Here is a 25,907-nt window from a genome sequence, read left to right as displayed (position 1 = left end):
CTCTGTCGACGTCCTGAATCGTCAGGATCGTCTCTTTTGGATCTGTCGGCAGATCGTGGAGCCATTCGAGCACGCGCAAGTTTGTTAGTTCTTGCTCATGAGTCTGTTCCGCTTCTGGTTCGAACTCCACTTCCGGTTCTGATCGATCGTCGATCCAATCTTGATCCATATCGTTCACAAGGTCGATTTCTTTTAGGATTGCTACTTCGTCCAGCCCCACCAGCGAGTCTATGACATCACTCACTACTATCCGGTCTACAACGAAGTCCTCGCCATACGGATTGTATTTCTTCTGGTTTTTTCCCCTCTTACTTTGGCGTGTCTCCATAGTGAGCGGAAAGTCAGGCTGTATTCCTTTGTCAATTTCGGTTTGTTCTGGGCAATCCCAGTCTTCTTCGGCATATGGTAGAGTTTCATCGTCCACCTCTACTCGCTCAGTCAACTCGAGATCCAGTGGTAGATCACAATTGTCCACCATCTCATTCCCGTCGTTCTTGTCGCGAGTACCCCTTTCATTCACTTCACAAGCAGGATCCACTATTAAATAGTCTCCCTCTTGCATGTCCGCTGGGATGCACCAATCCTCGGACGAGGCGTTGTGTGGTTTGATATTCTCGTAATGAGCCGCTCTTCCGGTGCTCAGCCGATAAAAACGACCTCCTTGATGCACCTCTGTTATCTGAAATGGACCACGCCATTTCTTTAATAGTTTCTTGGTTCCTTTTGGTGGAACCACTTCCTGGAACACCCAGACGTAATCGCCAACTGAGTAGGCTTTTGCATCGGCTGTTCTTTTATCAAACCTCCTTTTTTGTCTAATTTGCGCCTGTTGCGTATTCCTCCTGCATAAGTCATTGAGGTCCTGTTGTCTTCTAATAACGTCCCGCACGTACGTTTGCGGTGCTGTCCTCTTCCCTTCATATTCAGGGTAGAAGAACGTTAACGGGAGTGCTTTTTCATGACCCGTGAGCATCATATGCGGACTTATTCCCGTGGTGGAATGCTCCGTGCTGTTGTAAGCACCCATCACTTGCGGTAAGTGCTTGTCCCAGTCATCCATGTAGCGTGAGCAGTAGACTCTCAACATGGATACCAGTGTGCGATTCTGCCTCTCGACTAGGCCATTCGTTTGCGGGTGATAAGTGGTCGAGTGGGCCTGCGCTACCTGCGACCTTTTCATTAACTCTTTCGTGAGATCACCTACGAATGCTTTGCCATTGTCAGATTGGAACGTGATGGGGCAGCCATGCCTTGCTATCCACACGTTTATCAAATGATCGCACGTTTCTTCTGCCGATGCTGTCATGCAGGGTGCCGCCTCCGCATACTTCGTAAAATGGTCGATCATTACCAGCACCTGATTATAGCCCGTTGCTGTCATGCAGATTTTCTGGTGATCAATTTGCACCACTTCGTTGAAACCTGACGATTCTATTGACTGTAGGGGGAACCTTAGTTTCCTGGGATCCTTTGCCTGTTGACAAGACAGGCATGCGGCTATCCATTTCTCACAAGCCTTCTTCAACCCCGGCCATTCGAATCGTTTTTGTATCCTGTTATACACTTTGTCCACGCCTTGATGTCCCATCTGATCATGTGAGCGAAAGAGCAACTCAGTCTGGTACAACTGTGGTAACACTATTGAGTTGTATTTATAAAGGACCTTGTCCTCCTCCTTGCGCTTACAGGCTACGATTCCGTCCTTATTCAGGTACAACAAGTCTTTTCTCTTCAGGTAAAACTGCTTCAGGATTTTGTAGCTGTCTTCTTCCAAGTCTCCCTTGTCAGGTGCTCCATTCTCGATCCATCTTTTCAGACTGCTCGTCATTCTATCATTTCGTTGAGCCCTCAGGAGATCCGACAGCCTGTACCTGGCTTTCAAATACGTCTTCACCACGTTCATTTGCCCACTCATTATCTCCGGAGCATGAGCATCGTCCATCAACTTGACACACCATATCTTTTTCAAAGGCGTCGCTTCTTGCACAGGTGGTTCCAGATTGGTACGGACGACCGTACCATGTGGCAGCAATCTGGTTGGGCGTTTTGAAACTGCTATCAGTTCGAGCTCGTCTGCGGCATTGTCTACCACAGTGCCCTCTTCATCTGAGGTGTATCTGTCCCTGTCTGGATCCTGATGTATTTCCCGGTCCAGCCCACGCTGCTTCCAGTCTACCAATAAGGAGTGGATCGCAATCTCTGACACATCGGAATTGGAAGTTGTTTCAGACGTGTTGTCCCAGGACTGGGGTCTCGAGTCACCACTTGAAACGACTGATTCCTCAACATCATATTCCAAGTTGTCTGAGATGTTTCTTGACTCCCCGGACAAAACTCTGTCCATCGGTCGCTTTGAACCCGACTCCCCAGACAAAATTCTGCCCCTAGGTGGTCTAGTCAACCTCTCCCCGGACAAGTCGTCCTGCACGGGCTCAAAGATGTCTGACTCATCAGAGGAGACGTCCTTGACTGGCTCGAAGGTGTCAGACTCCCCGGACATTGTCTCGTCCATGGACGAACAATCTGGGCTTGGCTCGTATTCCTCTTTTGCATCCGTGAAGTGCACTCTCCTCGTGAAGCTGGATTTCGATCTGATCCTGACTTCCTCAGTAGCTTGGTTTTGATTCGATGTTCCATATTCAGTGAACGAAGTTCTCAACAATACTTCTTTCGGCATCGAGGTCACCAGCTGGTTGACGATCGACCTGCAATCCCGTTCAACGCCTCGGCTGCGAATGGACACTGGCCTCTTCTCCGTTCTCTCGGTGACAGTCAACCTCTGCATGGTTTCCCTCCATTCACGATCATGCCTATCCACTTCCCTATCCAACAAGTCACGGAGTTTTCCCATGACGTCCGGCGCCACGTTCACCGTCTTATTCAATAAAGCGATGCTGTTTATACCCAGCCTGGTCAGTTCTTGCTGTACCAAGTTGGATCGGACTAGCAGATCCAACGGAACGGGTTCGCCTCTGGCTAAAAGCTTTATCTCCGCAGCCGTCTCCACTGGAAGGTCAGGGTGTCCAGGTATAGGATGTCCTGATTTGTCTAACCACCTAGTAAGTGGCAGCTCATCATAGGTTTCTTTGTCCAGAAAGGAAAACCCGTCTTTGATCTCTGATTGGTTAACTTGCTTCTCTTCGAGGCGCTCATAAAATTCTGTCTTTTTGCTGAGGCTATCTGCGTTCTGGTGCTTGTCACGGGTACGGTGCTCTATGATCATGTGGTATCCATCCAAGCGCACGATCCAACGACCAATGTAGCTCTGGTCCATCGAATAGGTTTTCAGCCAGGCAAGGGCACGATTGTCCACACGCAACTTGAAGGGAGCACTCCCCAAGTAGGCCCTGTACTTTTCCACAAACGTGATCACAGCAAACATCTCCGCTTTTGGTGCGCCGTACTTCATCTCAGTGTCACTCAGGACTTTACTTCCATAAGCTATCGGACGAAGAACCGTTCTCCCGTTCCACTCCTGCTCTTGGTGAAGTATGCCTGATATCGCAACCACTGATGCATCCGTGTCCAGCACGAACATCCCCTTCTCCGTTGGCATGCCGAGGACCGGTGCCTCGCAAAGTTCGCGTTTGATGTTTTCAAATGAGACTTGTGCCTCATCAGTCCAGGTGAACTTTTTGCCCTTATTTCTCATCAACTTCTGCATGGGGTATATTTTGTCAGCATACCCCTTGATGAACTCGCGATAATAATTGGCGAATCCCAGAAAACTCATCAACTGTGTATCTGTTTTAGGTGCCTTCCAGGTCAGCACCGCTTCAACCGCTTCGGGATCTGGTCTCACTCCATGTTTGTCAACCAGGCGGCCCAGATACTTTATGGAATCTTTGAGGATTTCGCACTTAGAGGGTTTGCATTTCAGACCCGCCTGCTTCATGCAAGAAAACACCTCTTCCAACCTTTCGATGTGGTCTTCCAAGGTTGGTGTCGCGATCACTACATCATCGACATAACACATGATGAGATTCCCATACTTCTTAGTAACGCTCGTGAGTGCCTGAGCCATCAGTCGCTGGAATGTGGCTGTCGCGTTGCACAATCCGAATGGCATCCTCTTCCACTGGAACAGTCCCAGCTCACAAGCGAAACCTGTTTTCTCTCGATCTTGCTTTCTGAGCGGCACTTGCCAGAATGCTGAGCCCAAATCCAACGTTGTGAAGAACTTGGCGTCTCCCAGCTTGGATAGGCTCTCATCGATGCGGGGAATCGGATATGCGTCCTTTATAGTCACTGCGTTCAGATAACGGAAATCGCAACAAAATCTGAGTTGTCCCCCTTTCTTTTTTGCCATGACCACGCCACAAGCCCATGGGGACTTCGACGGCTCGATCATGTCGTACTCCATTAACATCTCGATTTCCTTCCTACACGCTTCTGACTTGTTTGGGGTCATTCTTCTCGCCCCTTCCCTATGAGGTACCGAGCCCTCTTCTATCTCAATCTCGTGCTCTACAAAATTGCAACAACCTATGTCGGCCTTATGTTTCGAAAAAACGTCTGCGTTCCGATTTAGCACCGCCCTGAGCGAATCTAGTTCCTTGTCGGATATTTTACCCTTCAGATGCTCTATCTCAGGTAGGACAGGCCTATTCGCTGCTAACTCTGCTTCCGTCGGTCTCTCAGGAAAGTTGGAACAACTAGACAGCCCATCATCTGTTTCCGACTTCATTGAAAACAATTTCCTAGAAGATTTCAATTCAATTACTCTTTTCATTATACATTCTTGGTTCGCATGTAATGGACACTTAGTTACATCAAACTTCTTCAAGTTCTCCACACTCAGAAAGTCTGTGTTCAGAGGCAAAGCGTAGCCAAGTTTCTTTCCCCTCTGTATTGTCACTGTTGTTGCCTCTGTGTTCAATAACACACTCACACACAGTCCGCTCTGAGTGAGCGAGAAGCTTCTTCCTAAAATAGCCGAGCTTTTACTGTTTGGATTTGGTACCAGACACACCTGTCTGTCATTGCTGAGTTCATTCAAGTTCCTCATCCTAAACGTTGCTATTACGGCTTGGTTCGGTTTTAATCTAACTTTTCGATCCAGAAAAATCGGCACCTTGGCCTGATTAATTAAGATCTTATTAAGGGGTCTTTTCTCATACTTTCTTTCAGGATCCCTGATCCTAATCAATCCGTCATTGAGATCTATCGTGACGTCAAAGTTGCGAACGAAATCCCTTCCTAGGATGAAGTGGTCGGATTCGTCCAAATTCTCTACTACTAGGAAGCTCATCCAAAGATGTCTCCCTCCGAGCTGCAGTGAGATGATCGGGGTTCGCCCGGTGACATAGATCGCTCCCTGATTGGCAGCTGCCAACCTGATGTTTGTCGGTATGAGATCCGACCTCTCAAAACCCATGTCGGTCCAAGTTTTGACTGGCATGACACTGACTACTGCTCCCGTGTCTAGCAGTCCCTTTACTGAAAGCTGTCTGCCTTGCACGTCCAGAACGTGTGCGGCCAGATCTGCCTCGCAACCAATATGCACAGCATCTTGCTCGAGCATCGCGTTGTGTCCGATTCGTCTGACCTTCAGTTCCTCTTGACCAATGTATATCCGGCCAACCTGATCGTTCGCATCAGTTATGTGAGCTTTCGTGTAGATATTGATGCCATCCACGTTCATCAGAATCGGGTAAGGGCCATGGACATCGATATAATGTCCGTCCACTTTCATCAGCCTCGGACCTCCCGTTGTGAGCAGCGCTCGCACTGCCCTGGAGTCCAGTTTGGGATCCTTCTCCTTCAGGTAGTCGGCATAGATGTCCAGGTGGACCAGTGTAATCTCGGATGGCTCGCTCAGGTTCTTGACCACCTGGTGCCCTGCGACTGAGATGATAGACATTATTTTGGTCCCTGCCTTCGTCATGCCGAAAGTCTTGCCAGATATAACGTTCAGTTTTAGTCCCTGTTTCTTGGGCTCTTTTTCATCTTCTGCTCTTGTCGTCTTACTCAGGACATTAAGACTTTCCCGAAGATCTGTGCTCTCCAGCTCCGACCTTACCCATTGCTCCACTTCTTTCGTGGCAAGGTCCTGTTTGACATTCTGCAGCGCTGTCCTTGCCGCCAGGCCGTAATCCACCTTGAGTGGACTAGACGACTCTGCTTCGAGGTTCGAGGCTACCACCTCGTCAGGCCATGTCTTAACCTTTTTGGTCGCAAAGGTGCTCGGTGTCGTTTCCTTTCTCCGAGATTCAGCCTCGTTCATCAGACGTGCTCGACTGGCCTTGACACCCGAAAGCGCCTCTTCGTGGCGGGGATGTTTCGCGTCCGCTACTGCGTCCCAAAATTGAGTACAATCCGACTTGAAGTGTCCCTCCAAATTACAGAAGAAACACCTCGGACCATATTTCATGATGAGCCCTCTCACGTACTCTTCATGATCCTCGTCGGTCGCGTCAGCGTCCTCGAGAAAGTAGCCTATGGCCTTCATGTTCTGTTTGTATGCAGAACACGCAGAAACGTGATGGTCCATCGAACCACAATTCGCACACGACCTCCTCTTGTCCATGTCATCGCGAGGTTTGTACCAACTGGAATTCGCACCAGTGTTTGTCCCGCTATAGTTGCCATAATTGCTGTAACGGTTTTGCGCCCTCGGTTTTATCAGTAAATACTCGCGTGACTTCATACGCAAGTCGTCGGGCGTGGGTACCTGGTCAAGCGACAGGGTGAAGTGAGTGGCCAACATCGTCTTCAACTCCTCACTCCTTACACCATCCATGAACTTCGAAGCGATCGCCAAGTTTCGTTCGGATATTCTCTCATCCGGGTTGCTCCTCCTCCTGAGCAATTCAAGGTCGTCCAAGAATTTATCTATTGATTCTTCATCTCTCTGACGCCTCTTCTCGAACTTCACCATGGCCTGGTGCCCTTGTACTCCAGAGCCGAAACGATTCAGCAGGATGTCGAATATCTTGCGAGCGCTATCCCTCTCATTGGCTCTTTTCGCCATTACACAATTTAGTGCAGTACCCTCCAAGTTGCTCGTCAGCGCGCTGCACTCTTGTTTCTTGGAGAGATTCTCTTCCTCAAAGTGTAACTTCATCACCTCTATCCAAGTATCAATGCAGCCGTCCGACTCGTCTTTATATGACTTTGGCTTTTTCAGTGTTCTTCTTGACCTCTCTCCTCTCTCGGTTGACTTCGAGAGCTTGGTGATGAATGTTTCAAGAGATCTGTTCAGAGGCTCAAACATCGAGGCATACATCGTTGTGTCTTGTGAGACTGTAGTCAGATCTGGTACTGAACTGACTTGTGGCACGGTTGGCAATCTTGTCTCCGGGGTGGCATCTGCCTCCGGTGGGACTGGATTTGTCCAGCCAGGCCTCTGCGGGGCTGCCCTTGGCCGCTCCTTGTTTCTATGTTCGTAGTTCGTTCTCGAGCCTTGCTGGGCTCTGGCACTGTTGCCCGTACCATCTCCAACATTCGCATGGCGTGAGCGCTCCCTTGAGTTGGAATGCTCCTGCCAACTATTCCCATTCAGGATCGCGTCAAGCTTCCGCATCATCAAGTCAGATTTGGCGTCCAACCTCCTTTCCAGGCCAGTCATCGTTTGGGCGTAGGTATTATCATGATCATTCAACAATCGCTCGATCTCTCTTGTCATCCTAGCCTCTCTTTCCTCTGACTCTTTGTTTGCCTGTGCCAGGCTCTCGGCCAGGCATTGATCGGTGTCACGAATCAATCGAGCCTGATCAAACCTCGCCTGCGACTTCACGTGCGTTAGCTCATCTTTCAAATTCTCTCGACCATGGTGAGCTCTCTCGTCAACTTGATCTATCCTCTTAGTCATGTCTCGCCTCAATTCATCCAGGCCATTCATCACACCAGCGAACATATCACTTATGTCACCAGCTGCCCCCAATGGCGGGGTTAGCCCCAGAGAAGACGAGGTCAGCTGCGGCGGTAGCCTAGTACTCGATGACGCACCGTCCTTTTGCTTGTGCATTGACGTCATTAGTCTGTCAAACGTTGATGATGCTCCCATCGTTATCCCATCTGACATGGGTCTGGTCGGCGAGACTGATGACGCCTTCCTGCTCTTCTCGTTCCTTGGGCACGGTGTGAAGTTCACATCCGGATGGGTTATCTCCGGGTAGTCATCACTGGAAGTCAAACCTACGGTTGGTAGTGACGCCATGCGTTCGTCGTACAAGGACTTCCAACTCTTCTTGGCCTTCGAGAACGTCTGCTCTTTACCCGGACTCATACTCGACATCATCGCGTTGTTACTCTGTTTGGCCAAGGATGAGTGTGCACTTGTCAGATGTGAAGGTTCCCTTCTCCATTTATAGCTCTTAGTCTCTGACTTGGACATTCCCCTGTACAACACCTCCTCCCGAGGTTCGACCTCGGAACGCTCCGAGGTCTCCTCTGTCCTCTCGACTTCCTCTCGTTCGAGGACCCCGTCTGGCTCAAAGTTGGGTCGAATGAGCGTTCGCTCCCCTTCGTCAAAGGGATCCACCGGCGTTTCGCTCGCAGGCTCGGCCTCGGCGCTCCGCCCTTGATTGCCATCAAGGTTTTTCTCGCTCCTTAGTCTCATTTCGATCACTGAAAGATCAGGTTGACCTTTAGTCGATTCGTCTTCAGCAAACGCGTCGGAAGCGCTGCTAAACGAGGTTTGGCTACGCCTAGTTCTAAATTTCCGCGTGCTTCCCTTGCTTAGCCTGGGAATTTTAGTAGTCGATCCTAACGAGTCCCTGCGCTGCATAGTTTTGTACAAAATGAAAGTATTCGTAATTTGATGGCAATGCAAACGTACCACAAACAAGATCTAGTTAAATCACTTAACGCTGCCTACTCGATTCCGTCAGTATCAAAATGTCTCTTAGATCTCTCACGACTAAATTAGTGACTCAGCTAAAGTTACACACAGGGTCTACCCAGTATTGATATAATGCTAACTCAACCCGGTTGTATAGTATAACAGTATCACTAAGTTTCCACAAGATATAATCGACACACAAAACACAATCGATAATCAGATAAGAATATCCTACAGGTGACAGCGACCTTTGTCAGTATCAATTTATCGCCACGCAATTTATCAAGTCACTGCTTTGTTAAAATTAAACAATCTTCGATAAAAAGCAGTGATGATTCAGAAATAGATAAATAAAACTTAGTCTTAAAGAAAAAGACTTCCCCCAATCGGAACGATCCGAAAGAACGAAGCCCAGGACACAGTCTTCTCAAGTGGGTGTGTATTTGCCTAATACACCCACCGAGGTCTTCTTTTAGGTGTCCTGCGATTGCCCGAGCTGTCCTACTAAGTAGCTCAAGGCAACCTCTTGGTCGAAAATTCGTCAAATCTATGAAAAAGCTCTCCCACACTCGGACTGCTCCAAGTGCACGAGAGTAGGGAACAATTCTTCTTCTCAAGTGGGTGTGTATTTGCTTAATACACCCACCGAGGTCTTCCTTTATTTGTTCCCGGATTGCCCGAACTTTCCTATTAAGTAGCTCAAGGCAACCACTCAACCAAAATCACAATCAAAAAAAAATTTTGTTCGGGTACTTCTAATACACCCAATATAGAATCCAAAGTTGATCACGAATTTCCGGGTCAGAATGGATTCTTATGATCCTGATAAGCACGCCTAATATCCTAATATGATCCTAATTAAATGGATATTTTCCGTTTCCCAAATTGCCACAGAAGGTTTACTCAAGTCTCTTACAAGGAGGGTCGCTAGAAGGTTTAAGACACTCCGGAGGGTTACCTCGGAGGGTACCTCAATCACTCAAGTTACTTAGGAGGGTATCTTAATCACCCAAGTTACTTCGGAGGGTCCCCTTAAATTTACTAAGGAGGGTCAATAAGATGCTTAATACGCTCCGGAGGGTCACTTCGGAGGGTACCTCCAAAATTTTCAAATTTTCTGATCTCACTTGGAAGGTTCTCCTACTAGCTTCAAAAAGCGTCAAAATAAGCTAAGGGTTCTAGGGGGAGCTAGTATCTGTGATGTCCGGGGAGTGGGGGAGCTGTTTCAACTTCTTAGGGTGATCTCGTGGAAATTTTCCACTAAGGAGGGTTGCTAAAGGGTTTAGCTGACTCCGGAGGGTCACTTCGGAGGGTTCCCCCTAAAATCAAGAAAAAGGGTTAAATCACCGCAGTAAAGCCTCTGAAAGCGGTCTACCTGACTTAAGACTAGGTTGGCTGACACGGTCAACCTTCCCAGTTGAATAAAAAGATGTTTTGATAAAATTTTCTGCCGCTCGGAGGGTTGCCCGTTACTTGGACCCTCCGAACCAACAAATTCTAAAAAATTTTTCTTTTCCGAAATAATCAACCCAAAAACGGTTGCGATTCGGAAAAGTGGTCAAAAACGTCGACTTATGGTACCAAAATTATCCCGATCGGATAACTAGTCTTTGAGAAATCGCCAAAAACGCGTTCGTCAAAATGGCCTTTTTCACCACCTGTGTAGGATCTGAAAGACTTTTTTCGCAATTCCGGTCGAAAGTGCCTAAAAATACTTGAAATGAGCGTAGTAGCCCTGTACGGCACTGGAATAATGCAAAAAACCGGACCAAAATTGGTTTAGAAACAAAAATTTGGCCAAAAACTATCAAATTTGGACCCTCCGATTCCTTCCTTTTCCAAACCTTAAGTCGTTAGCTCTATCCACGGAGCTACTCGGAGGGTTACCCAAAAATTTCTCTAGTAACCGAGCACGTTATGCTAGCACGCTCCTAACGCAAAAAATTTTATTGCTCTAACTCTAAAAACTCAAAAAATCGATCCCCAAAACAGATTGACAAAATACAGAAAATTATCAAAATTTTGGTCGAAAAATTCTCGTTTTCCTAACTTCTACTGAATCTTTGCTCACGCGGTTTCTTTAATAAAGGGGATCGAACTACGTGGCTACTCTCTATATAAAAGCTTTTTGCCTATCGGAAAAGCTCGGATATCCGAAAATTTGGGGGTCTACAGTTTGGTCGAAAATTGGTAATTTTCGACAAAAAATGGGTGTTTCTTGGGTCTAAATAGGAGATAAGTAATATATAGTAAGGACAATAATCTATAAATAGTCGTTAATAAATAGTACTATACCCTCCTTTGCACCAAAATATTCGAATTAAGACCCTTAACTCGGAAATTTGTAATCGATGGAGGGTACAATCGGACCGCGCCAATCGTGCCCCCCACCACTTAAGTTTTAAGGAAATAGTACCCGAACGATACTAAAATTGCTTCAACGATACCCAACAGTCGTTGCGGATGTTGTCCTTGATGTCCCTGTTGAGTGTGGAACACGTTGATCAGCCTGCCACTCTACCCTCCGGTCACCGGCAAAATCACCATTAACGTGCTTAAACACTCAAATTACACTCGAGGGAGGGTACCCAACCCTTCACCAAAACACACAATCTCTCTATCAGAAACGATATAAATCAATCTGAAACAACAACAAATAGGAAGGTCAGATCACATCTCGTCCGGAAATAACATATAAACTGTCACTTTATGTTTTTTTACTGTTTTTGGTCTTTTTTGGATTTTTTACTGTTTTTTGTACTTTTTTTTGTTTTTAAATAATTATTTTTGGCTTTTTCTTGGTTATACACTATTTTTTGTTTGGTTTTACGCTTTCTCTTTAATTGTTTTTGGTCCTGGGACCTCAGGACAAGCGGGCTCTAGATTTCCCACCTAACCCTCCGACCCCCGGAATTTTCGGTGTTAACTAAGTTAAAAAGCTAAATCGTACTAGACGGAGGGGTACGCACCTTCCCCCTAGTACGAAAACGGTCATTAAGGCCTCTAACTCGGGCATACGCCCGGAGCGGAGGGTACGTCGCTGAAACGCTTGCTGATCATGATGGTTTCATGCCTTTAACAGGCCCACCCAGGAGCGCCATAAAAACGTCTATGTAACATTCGCCCAAATATCACACAGCGACGGAGCGTAGAAAAAGTACCTATCAACGACTGGCAGGCGTCAGTTACCTTAATTCTACTCGTTTTTCACCGTCTCGACCTTGCCAGTTGATTTTCTGGTCTGTTTAGGGCAAAGTAAAAAGTTACCATTTTTAGGCCATCAGTCAAACGACTTTTGATCAGCTTTCGTTTGCATGCGAACACAACCACATAGCTGAGTCTCGGATCCTCAGACTACGTGATTGTCATTAAAAACACGGCTCGAACAACCTATTTTTATATGTTTTTGTGTGACAGTTTTATATTAAATCCATTGGAGATGGATTGACCCTTTCCTTTTTCTATCTACTCATGTCCTGAAATATCAAATAATATCGGTGTTTAATTAAGATCTAGGACATTACAGCAGCTGTTATAGTTAGTTTACCCAGTCCCTTCACATATAACAGTCTCTGGGGGACCAAGCCTCCGCTCCCGTGATTTTCTTGAGATAACACTCTTATCTCCTATATTTCGTGTCCCGGGAGGGTTCCGTGGTATTTCTCTTCCCCCCACTGAAGCCTCCGTCTCCACAAATATCTGTCACTAAGGTCCTTATCGTGTGTTATTGCCACGATAAGAGGCTCCGTGTTTTTCTGTCTCTGATACAGCCGTTCTTCACAATTTCTATCGTTGTTCTGATTTTCGTCTTTTTTATTCAAAATGGCCGTCTTTTTTCTATTTCTCAGAAATGTTCTTCTTCCGATCGAAATTTTAAAAATAAAAATTCTAGAACATTCTGACCCTCCGTCGCAACACTTTTCTGTTCATAAGGCCTTTAGTCACTTTTTTTTCTGTCGCGGGAAGGTTATGCTGTGTCATCTGGCAGAATGGCACATTGAGGTAAGGAGAGTTTTAGGTTGATCCATCTGAAATGGATCAAAGTTCCACTGTCTATTAAAAAGTAACTGTATAGACTGTTCCGTTCCGACCCTGTTTTTAACGGCTTTCGCGTATTTTGGGTATTATGAGACCTAAGTATGGGGACGTTCTTAATTTCTAGAGTGGCGGGGTATTTTGGTAGTGGCCTTTAAGCTTTAACGAGGGTTGTAGTCTCATGTCGCAAGTGAACCGAATTGGCTCCGACCGTTCGAGGTAGAAAAACACAAGAAATAGTGTCCGTGACTCTTGAGCCAATGGTAATAGGGCCTATTTTTCTTTAACCTTATATGTGACTTAAGTAGGCGACTGTTACACTTTTGACGGCCTCTGAAAAAACGTTACTGACAGTGGTCTAGGATCCTACCCGAATACCAGAAACATCCTGAAGAAACCCTTCGGGATAATGAAACCTCAGAAGCTACAAAGCAAGAAAAAATGAAATTTAGAATCACTTCAATCCTAATTCGCTGCTCCACAATAATTGCACCTCAGAAGCTACAAAAGCAAGAAAGAAATGAGTTCTCTTTATCAAGTTAATCAATACAATTCTATCAACTCACTCCGCCGCTCAAAGATAATTAAACCTCAAAAGCTACACAGCAAGTTTAAAGAAAAGCGACAGATTTTAACTGGGTATTTACTGCTTCTTGTTCTTAGTTTTCCTCTTTCTTCGTTCTTGAACTAGTCTTGAACAGATAGTTGCTAAGGCAACAAAAACGGGATCACATTGATGTTGTGCCTTTACGGCGGGTTGTGGGGGGCATTTTTGAGGAAATCTTCTTCTACTGGCTTTGCCGCTCCAAGATAATTAAACCTCAGAAGCTACAAAAGCAAGAAAGAAATGAGTTCTCTTAACCAAGTTAATCCGTACAATTCTATCAATTTACTCCGCTGCTCCATGATAATTAAACCTCAAAAGCTACAGAGCAAGTTTAAAGAAAAGCGATAGATTTTACCTGGGTCTTTTACAGCTTCTTGTTCTTTGTTTTCCTCTTTCTTTGTTCATAAACCCCTGAAGATTATGCAAGAGCTGCTTGTACGAGGATCACTGAGGAATAAAAGCAATCTTTCTTTGTTCTTAAACTAGTCTTGAAGAAAAGGTGGAAGAACTTTATCTGTTAAATTAAGCTATTATCAATGGAATCGATTGCTTTGCGAGATCTAGTAACGATCAAAACATATCAATTAAACTATTCTAAACGATTCTCTGCAGCTTTAGGTAGCTTCATTTGATGCATTAGAAATTGGAATCCGAACTAATTGTTGCTTAGCAGGTTGTTAGATAAAAGGCGGTCTTTCATTTTTTATGTTTATGGATCCTCATGATTATTATCTCTATGAGTTTGTGCAAGAACGCTTTCCCAATTAGTAAAGTTGGATTTGTATAGATTTCTTCCCATCATTATTTCAGAGCTCATGCCAGAATTTCAGATGGACCATAAGGTTATTTTGCATTAAGATCTGGCAGTTTTTTCGTGCACTTAACGACGGAATACCTGAATGGAAATTTTCTTTTGTTTCTAATGATTTTTTATTCCATTTGGAGCATTGGAGAATAAAACAACCTAGTATAAAACTTAGTTATTTAAAATCTAATTATGCTTAGGAAAACTTCAAAGGAAGTTTTTCTTTCGGCCATTAAAATGGTGAGGAATTTTGTATTCGGGTCCATTTTGATTTTTTTAACGTGAGTAATAAGGCGATTGAGTACTGATGTTTGTTATATGATAATTCAACTTTGTTTCAGGCTAAGAAAACTTCATTTTACTTAGCGATAACTAGTTTTGGATGTTTTATGTAGTTATTCCTTGACAGTAAAGGCTTTCTACAAAATATTTATTGTGCAAGAACACAAGTTTTGTGTCGTTCCTTTTTTTTAGAAACAAATGACGTCGATTAATCCTACTTTACTATTCTTTTACTCGTTTTCCTATTTCTCTAGTCACTCTTTGTTTTGTAGTTTTTATTTGAAGAAATGTTGGTAGTTTTTTTATGAAATGTTACCTAAAGTTTTTTTATGAAATGTTGGTAGTTCGGAACATTCTGCGATACTTGCACAGCAACAGGCTATCCTTGTTAAAACTTAGAGTAGATTCATCAGTTTGAAATTAGATTAGTTTCATCAGTTTTAAATTTAGAATAGTTTCATCAGTTTTAAATTTAGATTAGTTTCATCAGTTTTGAATTTAGAATGGTTTCATCACGTTTAAATATAGAAGAGTTTCATTAGTTTTGAATATTTTCATCAGTTAAAACTATTAAAACTATATGTGTTTTGTTTTATCTGTCCTATCAATATTAGCAAGGAAATTAAATTAATTGAAATATCTTGTACCGTATGTTTCGGTACGAAGTTTAGCTCTTCCTTCACCCGATTACCCACAATAAAGTTCTGACTGACTCGTCGCCCAAATTTATCAATGGTCTATCCCTTGTGCCGTCCTTTAATCGGCTTTTGCCCGGCTCAGCTCAGATCTCAAGAGCGTGCACCGCTTGATCCATAAAAAACACCGTTATCCGGCGCGCGAAATTCTATTTTCAGGAAATAACTATTTTCGATCCAAATGGATTTTTTAAATTTATTACCTGATTTTCAAAGACTAAAAATTTTCAGGACAAGCAGTGGCAGTCTCAGCCATGCTTATGTTTGTTCTGAAAATCAAACGACGAAGTACCTGCCGTGTTTCTCGAATAATTTAAATGAATTTTGTTATCAAGGTAGTCTAAACTGGTCCCCTCAGTGTGGTCTAAACGGCTGTCGTCCTAATTACGCGCCAACTTTACCTGATCAGTGAACATTTCAGTTCCTACATCAGTGCACTTTATTGTATATAACTCAAGTCTTGCAAGCGATCGATCGATACCTAGCGTCTAAATTGATTAAAAGCTTCAGTTGTTTGTTTTTTTTTTTCTTTTGTCGTTATTGGTACATTTGACGCTGCTGCAAATATCTTTCTGTGGCACTGCTAATTTTTTAATCGAACGGTCTAATTTTCTGTGGCTGCTTTGATTGAGTGTTTACCTTTTGAATATTTGTTTGCTTGCTCAAACGGCATCAAGTTGAATTGGTTGTTCCGTCCATTCGAAAAATGGGGAGGAATTTTTATTCGGGTGTGCTTTATTTCAACGCAAAATCAGGTACCACAAATAATCATCGAAATGGGTCGAATGATATACAATATTAAAGCCCTTTCAGTCGTGATTTGAACGAAATTTGAAAATTTTTCAAAAACTTGTCTCAGTATCGAGAAAAACTTATTTGTTTTAGGTGTAAATTTTTTGACTTTTTAGAGAGTCAGTTAGGTTTAAAATTTTTTGGTTTTTAATGTAAATTCGAGCGAATAAAGCGAGCGAGCAGGCTTACATTAGTTCATTTAGTAGCTTACAATAGCCTTATTTAAGCCGTGAAGACTTAGTTATTCCTATCAGGGGCGGATTTAGGGGGGGGGGGCGGACGCCCCCCTCAGGGATTCAACCCCCTGCCGACCCAAAGGGTCCCCCTTTGATACTTTTTCAGAAATCCATTTTTGGCCGACCGACCCTTAAATTTTTCTAAAGGCGCCTTCGGCGCCAATATATACTAACTTTGAGGGGGACCGCGCGCCAAAAAAACGCAATTTTTTTGTCAAAATTTTTCAAAAAGTGCCCAAAAACGGCTTTTTTGACTGTTTTTTCAAAAATTTGCCTGCGGCGCAGAAAATTTAGCCAAAATAGTAGAGCTCGAAAAATCAATTTGGTCGACCTAAAGAAAAAAAGGTCGACAAAATTTTCGAAATTCTTTTGAAAATCCGCCCCCCCCCCCCTCGAGAAAATCCTAGATCCGCCCCTGATTCCTATTAAAAAGTTGGTTTTTTTTGAGTTTTTCAACGCCTTTTTGAAATTCAAAAAGTTGCAAAAGTTGATTTTTTTTGATTTTTTGAAGTTTTTTTTAGTCATTTTTCCACAAAAATTATTGACCAAATTGAATTTGTTACTATAAATGTCAAATATGCCTAAGCTCTAGTTTTTCGTTTAGATCCTTAAATCACGCCACGCAAAAAAACGACACTAAATTGAAAAAAAACTTTTGTGGTATTTTTTAAGAATACGGTCGGAACATTCTGTGCTACTTGCACAGTAACTGGCTATCTTTGTGAATTTTCGTATTTACTGAATTAGATGAGACGTGCTCGACGTAGTCCATTGCGAGAGGTTCATTCTCTTGATATAAGTATACTTTATCTTGTTTCAATGACTGGATTTTGGCGTGCCACGGAGCGGTGCTTCCTGATAGCCGAAAACAATTTATTCCAGAGGAGTGGTTTTGCAAGCTGAATGATCAGATTGACATTTTCTTTTGATGAGTAGGTTTCTTATATGATTAGAGTTGACTCGAAAGCTCATAATAAACAAAATTGGTGATATCAATTACCTTCGACTACAAATCAACTGAAAATATCATATCTTATCGCCCTTGAAGCCTAAGACATGAAATAAATACTGAATATGGTCTGCTAGATTTAATTTGCTACCAATATAAAAAAAATCGAGATTACATAATTGATTTGATTAAAGGAATGAATCAAAAGGTCGAATAACTTGTCTTATATGTCAAACTTTCTACAACGGTAGCTGTCGGCTGAATTTTAATGGGCCAGCGTTCTACATCAAAAAATAACGTGCATCATTAAAAGACCAAGGTAATGTCAAAAATACTGTATCCAAATAGTGTTTTTTTTTCAGTTTTTTGGATTTGTAATTTATATAGCGGGTAAAACATTGAAAAAAGAGTAGTCGGTCTCTATGAGTAGGGGTACCTGGATCGTGTGAATAATTCATTTGCCAACTGGCTTTAGTTTTTGGTGGACTTGTTAATCTGCAGGAGCACAGTACATGCCAGGTGTACATGTCGAGAGGAAGTAGAAGAAACGTTCTGACAATTGTTTCTTTGACGGGTTGTCGCGAAAATGTTTGTAACTTAGATTTAATAGTCTTGCTCTCGTCCAAAAGTTTGTGTGTGCTGTTTGAAGTCGAGTATTTAGTGAGCTCGAATACACTGCTCTGATTTTTAAACTGATCCTAAAGGAAAGCACAACACGAGATTCTAATTTCAGTGATAGAGGTAAGATTTTCAGAGCGCGTAGTCTCAGAGCATGTAACCTGTAGCCAATACACTGCTCTATTATCAACAATGTTAGTTTTCGTTGTCTTTTTTTGATTTCAAATTTTAATGCATACCAGACCTGAGACGCATATGAGATAACTGGGACAACAACAAATGTATTCGTTCAATTAAGTTTTATAATTTGCATGCGAGAAAATCTTCTACTTGAGGTGGGATCGGTTTAGGGGCGTTGTCGGGTACGGCAGGTGTTAGCTAAGTTTCAATTAAGTAGATCACTTGGTAGTCGTGCATTAGGACTGCGTTTGCAAATGACATCTGTCTGCCTATGTCAAGTAGGCTGCTAGCATTGAAACTTATGAAATTTGTAGGGAGATTTTCTTTCGAGACCTTGTTTTGGTTATCCCGGGACGTTTTTCCATCCCATTTGTCTTGTTTTTTGTTGTCGCTTTATTTAGAGTTAACTGCTGAAGTTTCGGGTTTCGTATGATTAGATGTTTTTTGTCGCATCCGTTTTTGATTTTTTTTTGTATCAGGACCTCTTTCCAGATCTTTCGTTTGTCTGGAGATAGTTATATGCTCATAAGCACTTGATTTTGGTAGTGTTTGATTTTGTGCAGAGGTAGCAAAATAAGTTGTTGGTGGTGTTCGCTAGTCGTTTTAAGTTCAAGTGTTCGATCTTTTTTTTGTTTTCGTAGTTCCATAGGCGCTTCTTCTTCGATCGTGCCTCTCGTCTAATTTATTCGTAAAAGTCGAATATAAATGTGTCTAGTGATTGTACTGGTTATGGATACTGATGCAAGGTACACCAATTAAGCCTCATCTGTGGTCGAGTAAAACATATTTCCAAAACATTTGCTGTCGAGCATTTGCGAGTAAGACTTTTTTTATAAAGTTGATATGGCTGCATGGCTAGTATTACGTTTTGAATAAAGGTTTTTCGATTAATGAAATGTCAAATTTTAAGGATCCGTTTTTTCGTTCTTTTTTTGGAACAATTTCCGCCCGACATTTTTTGTTCTTGAGCGTATTAAATTTCTTCGAAGTATCTGTGTGTTAGGTTTTGTCAATTCATCTCAACTTGCTTGAACTGGAGACAAAACTAAAGAATTCATTAACACTCGAACTATCTGTTGGCTATGTTTTGTCAATTCATTTTAACTTGGATGAGTTGGGGGAAAAGAATAAGTTTTATTTCAGTTACCGAAATGGCCGATATTGATCATGATTTTGAGGGAGGCAGCGCAGGAGCATCGGAAACCTATCCCATGCAATGCAGTGCTCTGCGAAAGAACGGATTTGTCATGATCAAAGATCGTCCATGTAAAATTGTGGAAATGAGTACTTCCAAAACTGGAAAGCATGGCCATGCCAAGGTGCACATGGTTGCGATTGATATTTTCACCGGTCAGTGATTTTTTTTTATTTTTAAAGTAAAAAAAACAAAAATGTCAAATGTGCAGGAAGCATCAGGATTGTTTTAACCCTTCCGCAAAATTTAAGTTGAACGTAAAAAATATGGATAAAATTAAATTGATTTTGATTTTTTGCAAGCCCGCTATTTAGCAGATAATCAAGCGGCAGCTCGAAAAAATGTAAATTTGACTTGTTTTTTTTTGTATACGATTTGATAGACGTTAAAAAGATCGTCAACGTTTTTTGAGCTGGGTTATTAACAAGCCAGCACTTATAAATGATTTGATGTCTGAATGAAGAATTCGTTCTAGGGAAGAAGTTAGAGGATATCTGCCCTTCCACTCACAACATGAATGTTCCCCATGTACTCCGAAAGGATTACCAATTTTGCGACCTGGAAGAGGAAGATGACGCTGCCTTCGTTTCGGTGATGACTGATGATGGTTCGATGGAGAACTTCAAGATTGACAAGTCGGCTGAAATCCTGAAAGAAGTGAAGGATAAGAACGCGGCATCGGATGGTAATTTCATAGTGACAGTGTTGAAGGCGTGCGGCGAAGAACAGGTCATTGCGACTAAAGAAATGACCAAGTAGACGAACCCAGTTGCCTTGGAGATATTGGAGACGAGACCATAAAATTGAATACTTCATTTAATTTATGGAAGAATATTTGCTATCTCAAGTTGCATTCATCTTTGGTCTGGGATTTTTTTGTCGAAAGTTGAAGTGAAAAGTAATCTTATTGTTAGAAGATTCATTTTTTATTTGATAGGCGAGAGTAACTAGAAGGTAACCAGACGGTGAAAGCTGACCGATATATTTTCAAAAATTCAGAAGCAAATTGAAACTTATATCTGCTAAGAATTTTTTGCCCTTGAGAGGTCATTTGGACTTGAAAGTATTTGAATTCGAAAAGTATATTCAGGTGTTACTGGTTGTAATGAAAGCATAATTTTATGTCCTTACTTTTGTCACAGTGGTTAGTAGAGTTTTGTGTGTTTTTTCCCTTCAAAATCAGGTACTACAAAGACACGCCCTACTGGGATATAAAGTTATTATTGGCTTTGTTTTTTTTTTGCATTCGGCTAAAAAAATTGTCAAAGTAGCAGGAGAGTAGGAGCGCGGATTTTGAAAAAAAAAAGTTTTTTTTTTTCACGTCGACCAAATCGAAAGAAGACTTGACTTCGAAAAAGCGTTCTGCGCAACAGACGCCAATTTTTTTCTAAAGAGCAGCCGTGGCCGAATGTGTAATAAAAGATCCAAGATTGAAAGGTGGGAGCTGAGCCGGGGGCTTATAAAAAAGAAAAAAGATTTTTTTAAGTGCGTAAAATGTAATGACCAATTATGACGTAAAATGTTAGCCCCATCCGGCTAACAACTTGTTTAAAAAGCTCACTTAAATCATTTTTGCTGCCGATAGGCTCTTTCGTCGAAAACCTATTTGTCAGTTCTTGTAGCTGTTTTCAACTTTTTTGGAGTAAGTTGATTTCATGTGCCATTACTGTCAGAGTACTATCAAGGATCGCGAATCTCGCCTCCAAATATGACTGTTCAAATCCTTGTAATTTTCGAGATATGACGTTTTTTGTGGTTTTTTCAAAAAAATTTCAGACAACTTATTTAAATTTTTTTTCGCAAAATCTGAAATTCCCAACCCTGTAGTTAGGTCCTGTCAGAGTACTCTCAAAGATTGCGAATCTCGCCTCCAAGTATGACTGCTGAATTCTGTAGTTTTCAAGATAGTGGCCGAATGGGTAATAAAAGATCCAAGATTGAAAGGTGGGAGCTGAGCCGGGGGCTAATAAAAAAGAAAAGAGATTTTTTAAGTGCGTAAAATGTTATGACTAAAAATAGATTTTTTTTGACTCCCCTCATTTTTAGTGTACATATAGACCCATTTCCGGCTAACAACTTGTTTAAAACGCTTACTTAAATCATTTTTGCTGCCAATAGGCTCAATTTCTTGAAAAGCAAGTGTAATTAATATTGTTTCTTACTACTGGTAAATTGTATATATAAAGAACCCAACCATTGTATGTAAATTTATAGAATTTGGTTTCAAATTTTTTTTTCTGATTGATGATTTTTGGCTCTATGATTGTAGATTTCAGCTTTGTCGGTTTAATGTCCAATTGTGTATAACAATTTGAATGTAATATCAATTTAGAAATCAAGGATGCGATGTTGGAGGAAAATGCAATTTTTCCGATGAGTTTTTTTTGCCGAAAACTTTTGGTCGACTTTCGGCTGACTGGGTGTCGGCTCACTCAACTATTTTTTTTTCTCGAAAGTTCCAGTGTTATGTTTGAGATTGATGACTCAATGGATTTGCAAACGCTCAAAATCAACCCCACAAGGACTCTTTTGAAAACTTCCAAACAAGTTAAAACAAGAAAACAAAAATTTTATTCAATTTTGTTCGTCATTCTAGTTTTTCATCAATTGTAACATTCTTCGAAAACCTATTTGCCAGTTCTTGCAGCTGTTTTCAAATTTTTTTGGAGTAAGTTGATTTCATGTGCCATTACTGTCAGAGTACTATCAAGGATCGCGAATCTCGCCTCCAAATATGACTGTTCAAATCCTAGTAATTTTCGAGATATGACGTTTTTTGTGGTTTTTTCAAAAAAATTTCAGACAACTTATTTTAATTTTTTTTCCCGCAAAATCTGAAATTTTCAACCCTGTAGTTAGGTCCTGTCAGAGAACTCTCAAAGATTGCGAATCTCGCCTCCAAATATGGTTGCTCAATTCTTTGTAGTTTTCGAGAGGTGACGTTTTTTGTGATTTTTTCAAAATTTTCAGAAAGTTTAAATTAATTAGTTTTCAAAATTTGAATTTCCCAACGCTATAGTTCGGTGTTGTAAGGGTACTCTAAAGAGTAGCAAATCTTGCCACATGTGACTGCTAAACGCGACTGCTCAAAAGCTTTAAGTTTCCCAGATGTGACCTTTTTTTGATTTTGTCAAAATTTCTCAAAGAACTTTACAAAGAAATTCAAAAAATTTGATACTACTAACTTGATGAAGATACAACCTTATTGTCAGCGTACACCCAGGCGTCTCAAATCTTGCCGGCTAACAACTTGTTTAAAAAGCTCACTTAAATCATTTTTGCTGCCGATAGGCTCATTCGTCGAAAACCTATTTGCCAGTTCTTGCAGCTGTTTTCAAATTTTTTGGAGTAAGTTGATTTCATGTGCCATTACTGTCAGAGTACTATCAAGGATCGCGAATCTCGCCTCCAAATATGACTGTTCAAATCCTAGTAATTTTCGAGATATGACGTTTTTTGTGGTTTTTTCAAAAAAATTTCAGACAACCTATTTTAATTTTTTTTTTCGCAAAATCCGAAATTTTCAACCCTGTAGTTAGGTCCTGTCAGAGTACTCTCAAAGATTGCAAATCTCGCCTCCAACTATGACTGCTGAATTCTTTGTAGTTTTCGAGATATGACGTTTGTGATTTTTTCGAAAATTTTCAGAAAACTTAAATTATTATTATTCTTTAAAAATCTGAAAATTCCCAACCCTGTAGTTAGGTCCTGTCAGAGAACTCTCAAAGATTGCGAATCTCGCCTCTAAATATGGTTGCTCAATTCTTTGTAGTTTTCGAGAGGTGACGTTTTTTGTGATTTTTTCAAAATTTTCAGAAAGTTTAAATTAATTAGTTTTCAAAATTTGAGTTTCCCAACGCTATAGTTCGGTGTTGTAAGGGTACTCTAAAGAGTAGCAAATCTTGCCACATGCGACTGCTAAACGCGACTGCTCAGAAGCTTTAAGTTTCCGAGATGTGACCTTTTTTTGATTTTTTCAAAATTTCTCAAAGAACTTTACAAAGAAATTCAAAAAATTTGATACTACTAACTTGATGAAGATACAACCTTATTGTCAGCGTACACCCAGGCGTCTCAAATCTTGCCTCTTAATGTGAATGCTCAAATCTTTTTAGTTTCCGAGATAAGACTTTTTTTTTCAATTTTTTTTTGTGAAACTTAGGTTTAAAAAAAATCAAAATTTTGGATTCCTAGCCCTATAGTAGGGTGCTCTCAGGGACTCTCAGTGGTTGCAAATTTGGCCCCCAAATTTCTCCAGAGGCCCTTTAAGTTTTCGAGATGACGCTTTTAAAATGGGAATTAAAAGAAAATTTAAAAGTTCGAAATTACCAACTCTGTAATTGGGTGCAGTCAGTGTACACTAAAAGTTTGGTTTGCAGATGTTTTTTCCAATATATGCGGTTTTTCATGAGTTTTCGAAAAGTTTCGAAGCGCCGAAGGTGCGTTAGACGCTAGTTTTGATTTACTTGCACTTGCTTTCTAGCCTATGTGGTATAAAAACATATTTATAAATCCAAATTCAAGTTAATATTCCGAATATTCTATGTTAAATTTCTAATGATGCAGAAATTGAGTCCAAGTTTGTTTCGGAATTATTGAAGTTTTTTAATTTTTTGACAAAAATTTTTGTTGAGTTTTTTAAAATTTTTTCGATTTATTTGTTTTTGATCATAGATATTCCATTTTGTATCGCAAGAAGTGCGAAGCTCTGCTTCGTTCTTCGACTTTGAGTAGCGAAGTTAGAATTGTAATGCTTTAAGTCTTAGGAGGTCAGACTCCAATGAAACTTGTCTAATTTAGTCTGAAAGAGAAATTTTATCCACTTTGTATCGACAGATGACATATTTAAAAAAAATTCTTGAAATCCGAATCAAGACCAATATAGCTTTAATGTTATAACACAACTAAACATGTAACAGCTTTTTCGGTGCAGTCAAAATGAGGGAAAAATTACCTTCCACATAGTTTCTTCCCACAACAAAAATAGTCTTCATTATTACGCATGCGATCAGCAAGCTTTATCAAATCACAAAAAGACATTTTTCGGGTTCTAAGATCTTGTCTATAATCGCCTGAAACTTTTTGCATCTTGGTTCATAATGAATTCAATTTTCGTTGTCTCCGGCACATTTAGTCTTGAGGTTACGAATACACCTGGTATGGCAAAGGTCCTCGGTTCGGCTCTGACCAGGACCTTTTTTCAAACAGGAACTATTCCGTATGAAAAAGTTGCCGGGCTATTGTTTGTCTGCTTCTTTTGTTGGCTTAATTGCCACAAATTGGAATAGTTGTTTATTTTTGCTATACGAATTTTTCCTTGTAGTTACTTTTAGTCCTGCAATTTGTAATTTTATCAGCCTTGACTCAGTATCTGTTCCTTTCTTTTCGCTTCAAAACTTTTTTTTTGGCCCAAATGACATCGGCTTAGTGACCTAGTTTTCAGCCGTTTCAGGGTAAACATAATTTTTATGCTCCCCTCTGAATCGCACAAAATGCGAGAAATCTTAAAATAGAAATTTTAGTTCCAAGTTTTTATAATAATAATTTTGTTTTCGGTTCTGACAGCGTTTTGAAGTTTTTACTTGGTTTTTTAAAAAAATTTTAGGCATCTCATTGGTTATTTAAAAGTTTCAGCTTGCCACGCGTCACTAAAAAATTTCATTTATGGCGTTTGCGAGCTCCGGAAACCCCTATTGTTAGGAGGGAGCTATGGCGTAGAGCTTAGGGTGTTTGATTTTTTCGAGTTCAGACCAACTTTCACAAAATTCCACTTCACTAAATACAATTTTGACGGTACTAAATTTGATTCTTCATTTTTACCTTATTTTAGCTATAATTAGTTCTCGTTCTTGGGTTATTTCACGTAACTTAATCGCCCTCACTAAATTTTAAAAAAACAGCAAAAGACTTCTTTTTTTTCCTTTTTCAATAGCTTTACTCAAATCGAAGTAGTCAGAACACGTTGTGCGACTTGCACAGCAATCCGCTTTTCTAGTTTAAATTGGTAAAGTTTAAGCTGGAAATTTTCAAGGCATCATAGGTAATATTTTCAGTTATGAAATGAGAGACTGAATCATGGAAAAGACAGCACGACTTCCCCCGCTACCGGTGGAAAAAAGAAATGGGTTAGTCATTCTCTAGTATTTCCTCAAGAGCAATTTTAATGTTATTTTGATGTCACTTGAAATGAGGCGCCGAAAGGGCTGTATATTTGGGCTAAGTTTTTTAGTAAAGAAATTAGAATCAAAAAAGTCTTGGACAAGTAAACTCAATCATTTATTGAACAACTTGATAACCGGTTAGCTATGTAATGGGACATATTTTTTGCGTGATCTTAATTCGGATGATTTTTTATTCCAGACCTGCCAATCATCCAGATGCAATACTTATTAGTGACACAAATCCAGATATCCAAAGGAGATCCACCAAAGACAATGCCAACATTTCCGCCAGAAAAGTAAGCGGAATTGAGATTGCATAAGGATTAGGTGATCTCTTATCATTAGGTAGTCTCTTGTATTTTTTACATAATTATTGCAGCAAATTGCATAACTGATTTTTCACAACTTGATGTGAAGATAAGTTAACCATAGGAAATTTTTTCCTGTTGTAGCCAAGGAGCAAGATCTTTCTCTATTCTAAAATATGAATGGTCGCCAATGTTTTTTTTGTATGAAAAGTGGAAAATATGAAAGAAATAGGTGATTTTATTGGTGCAAATTGTGCAA

General features: G+C 41.1%; 3 protein-coding genes across 4 annotated transcripts in view; 2 read left to right on the top strand and 1 right to left on the bottom strand.

Moving 5' to 3' along the window:
• The window catches only part of LOC134847920 (translin-associated factor X-interacting protein 1-like), a 117,425-nt gene that overhangs the window by 52,776 nt on the left and 38,742 nt on the right, over positions 1 to 25,907 (top strand). For both annotated transcript variants that reach the window (XM_063865207.1, XM_063865208.1), the window contains exons 2-3: positions 25,235 to 25,304; positions 25,540 to 25,636. In XM_063865207.1, coding sequence (XP_063721277.1) covers positions 25,255 to 25,304; positions 25,540 to 25,636 — 147 coding nt within the window. In that variant the 5' untranslated portion in view covers positions 25,235 to 25,254. The remainder of the gene's footprint in view (positions 1 to 25,234; positions 25,305 to 25,539; positions 25,637 to 25,907) is intronic.
• Positions 1 to 25,907, bottom strand: part of LOC134847922 (chromobox protein homolog 3-like) — a 359,550-nt gene that overhangs the window by 327,779 nt on the left and 5,864 nt on the right. The gene's annotated exons all lie outside the window — the stretch shown is intronic.
• Positions 19,136 to 19,938, top strand: LOC134848591 (eukaryotic translation initiation factor 5A-1-like). Its single transcript, XM_063866107.1, has 2 exons — positions 19,136 to 19,334; positions 19,655 to 19,938. Exons 1-2 carry the CDS (start codon positions 19,136 to 19,138, stop codon positions 19,936 to 19,938), a joined length of 483 nt encoding a protein of 160 aa, XP_063722177.1.

The sequence above is a fragment of the Symsagittifera roscoffensis genome, chromosome 6 (assembly GCF_963678635.1).
Source record: "Symsagittifera roscoffensis chromosome 6, txSymRosc1.1, whole genome shotgun sequence".
NCBI lineage: Eukaryota > Metazoa > Xenacoelomorpha > Acoela > Convolutidae > Symsagittifera > Symsagittifera roscoffensis.
Note: the sequence above shows the minus strand (reverse complement) of the source record. Positions and strands in the feature narration are given on the sequence as shown.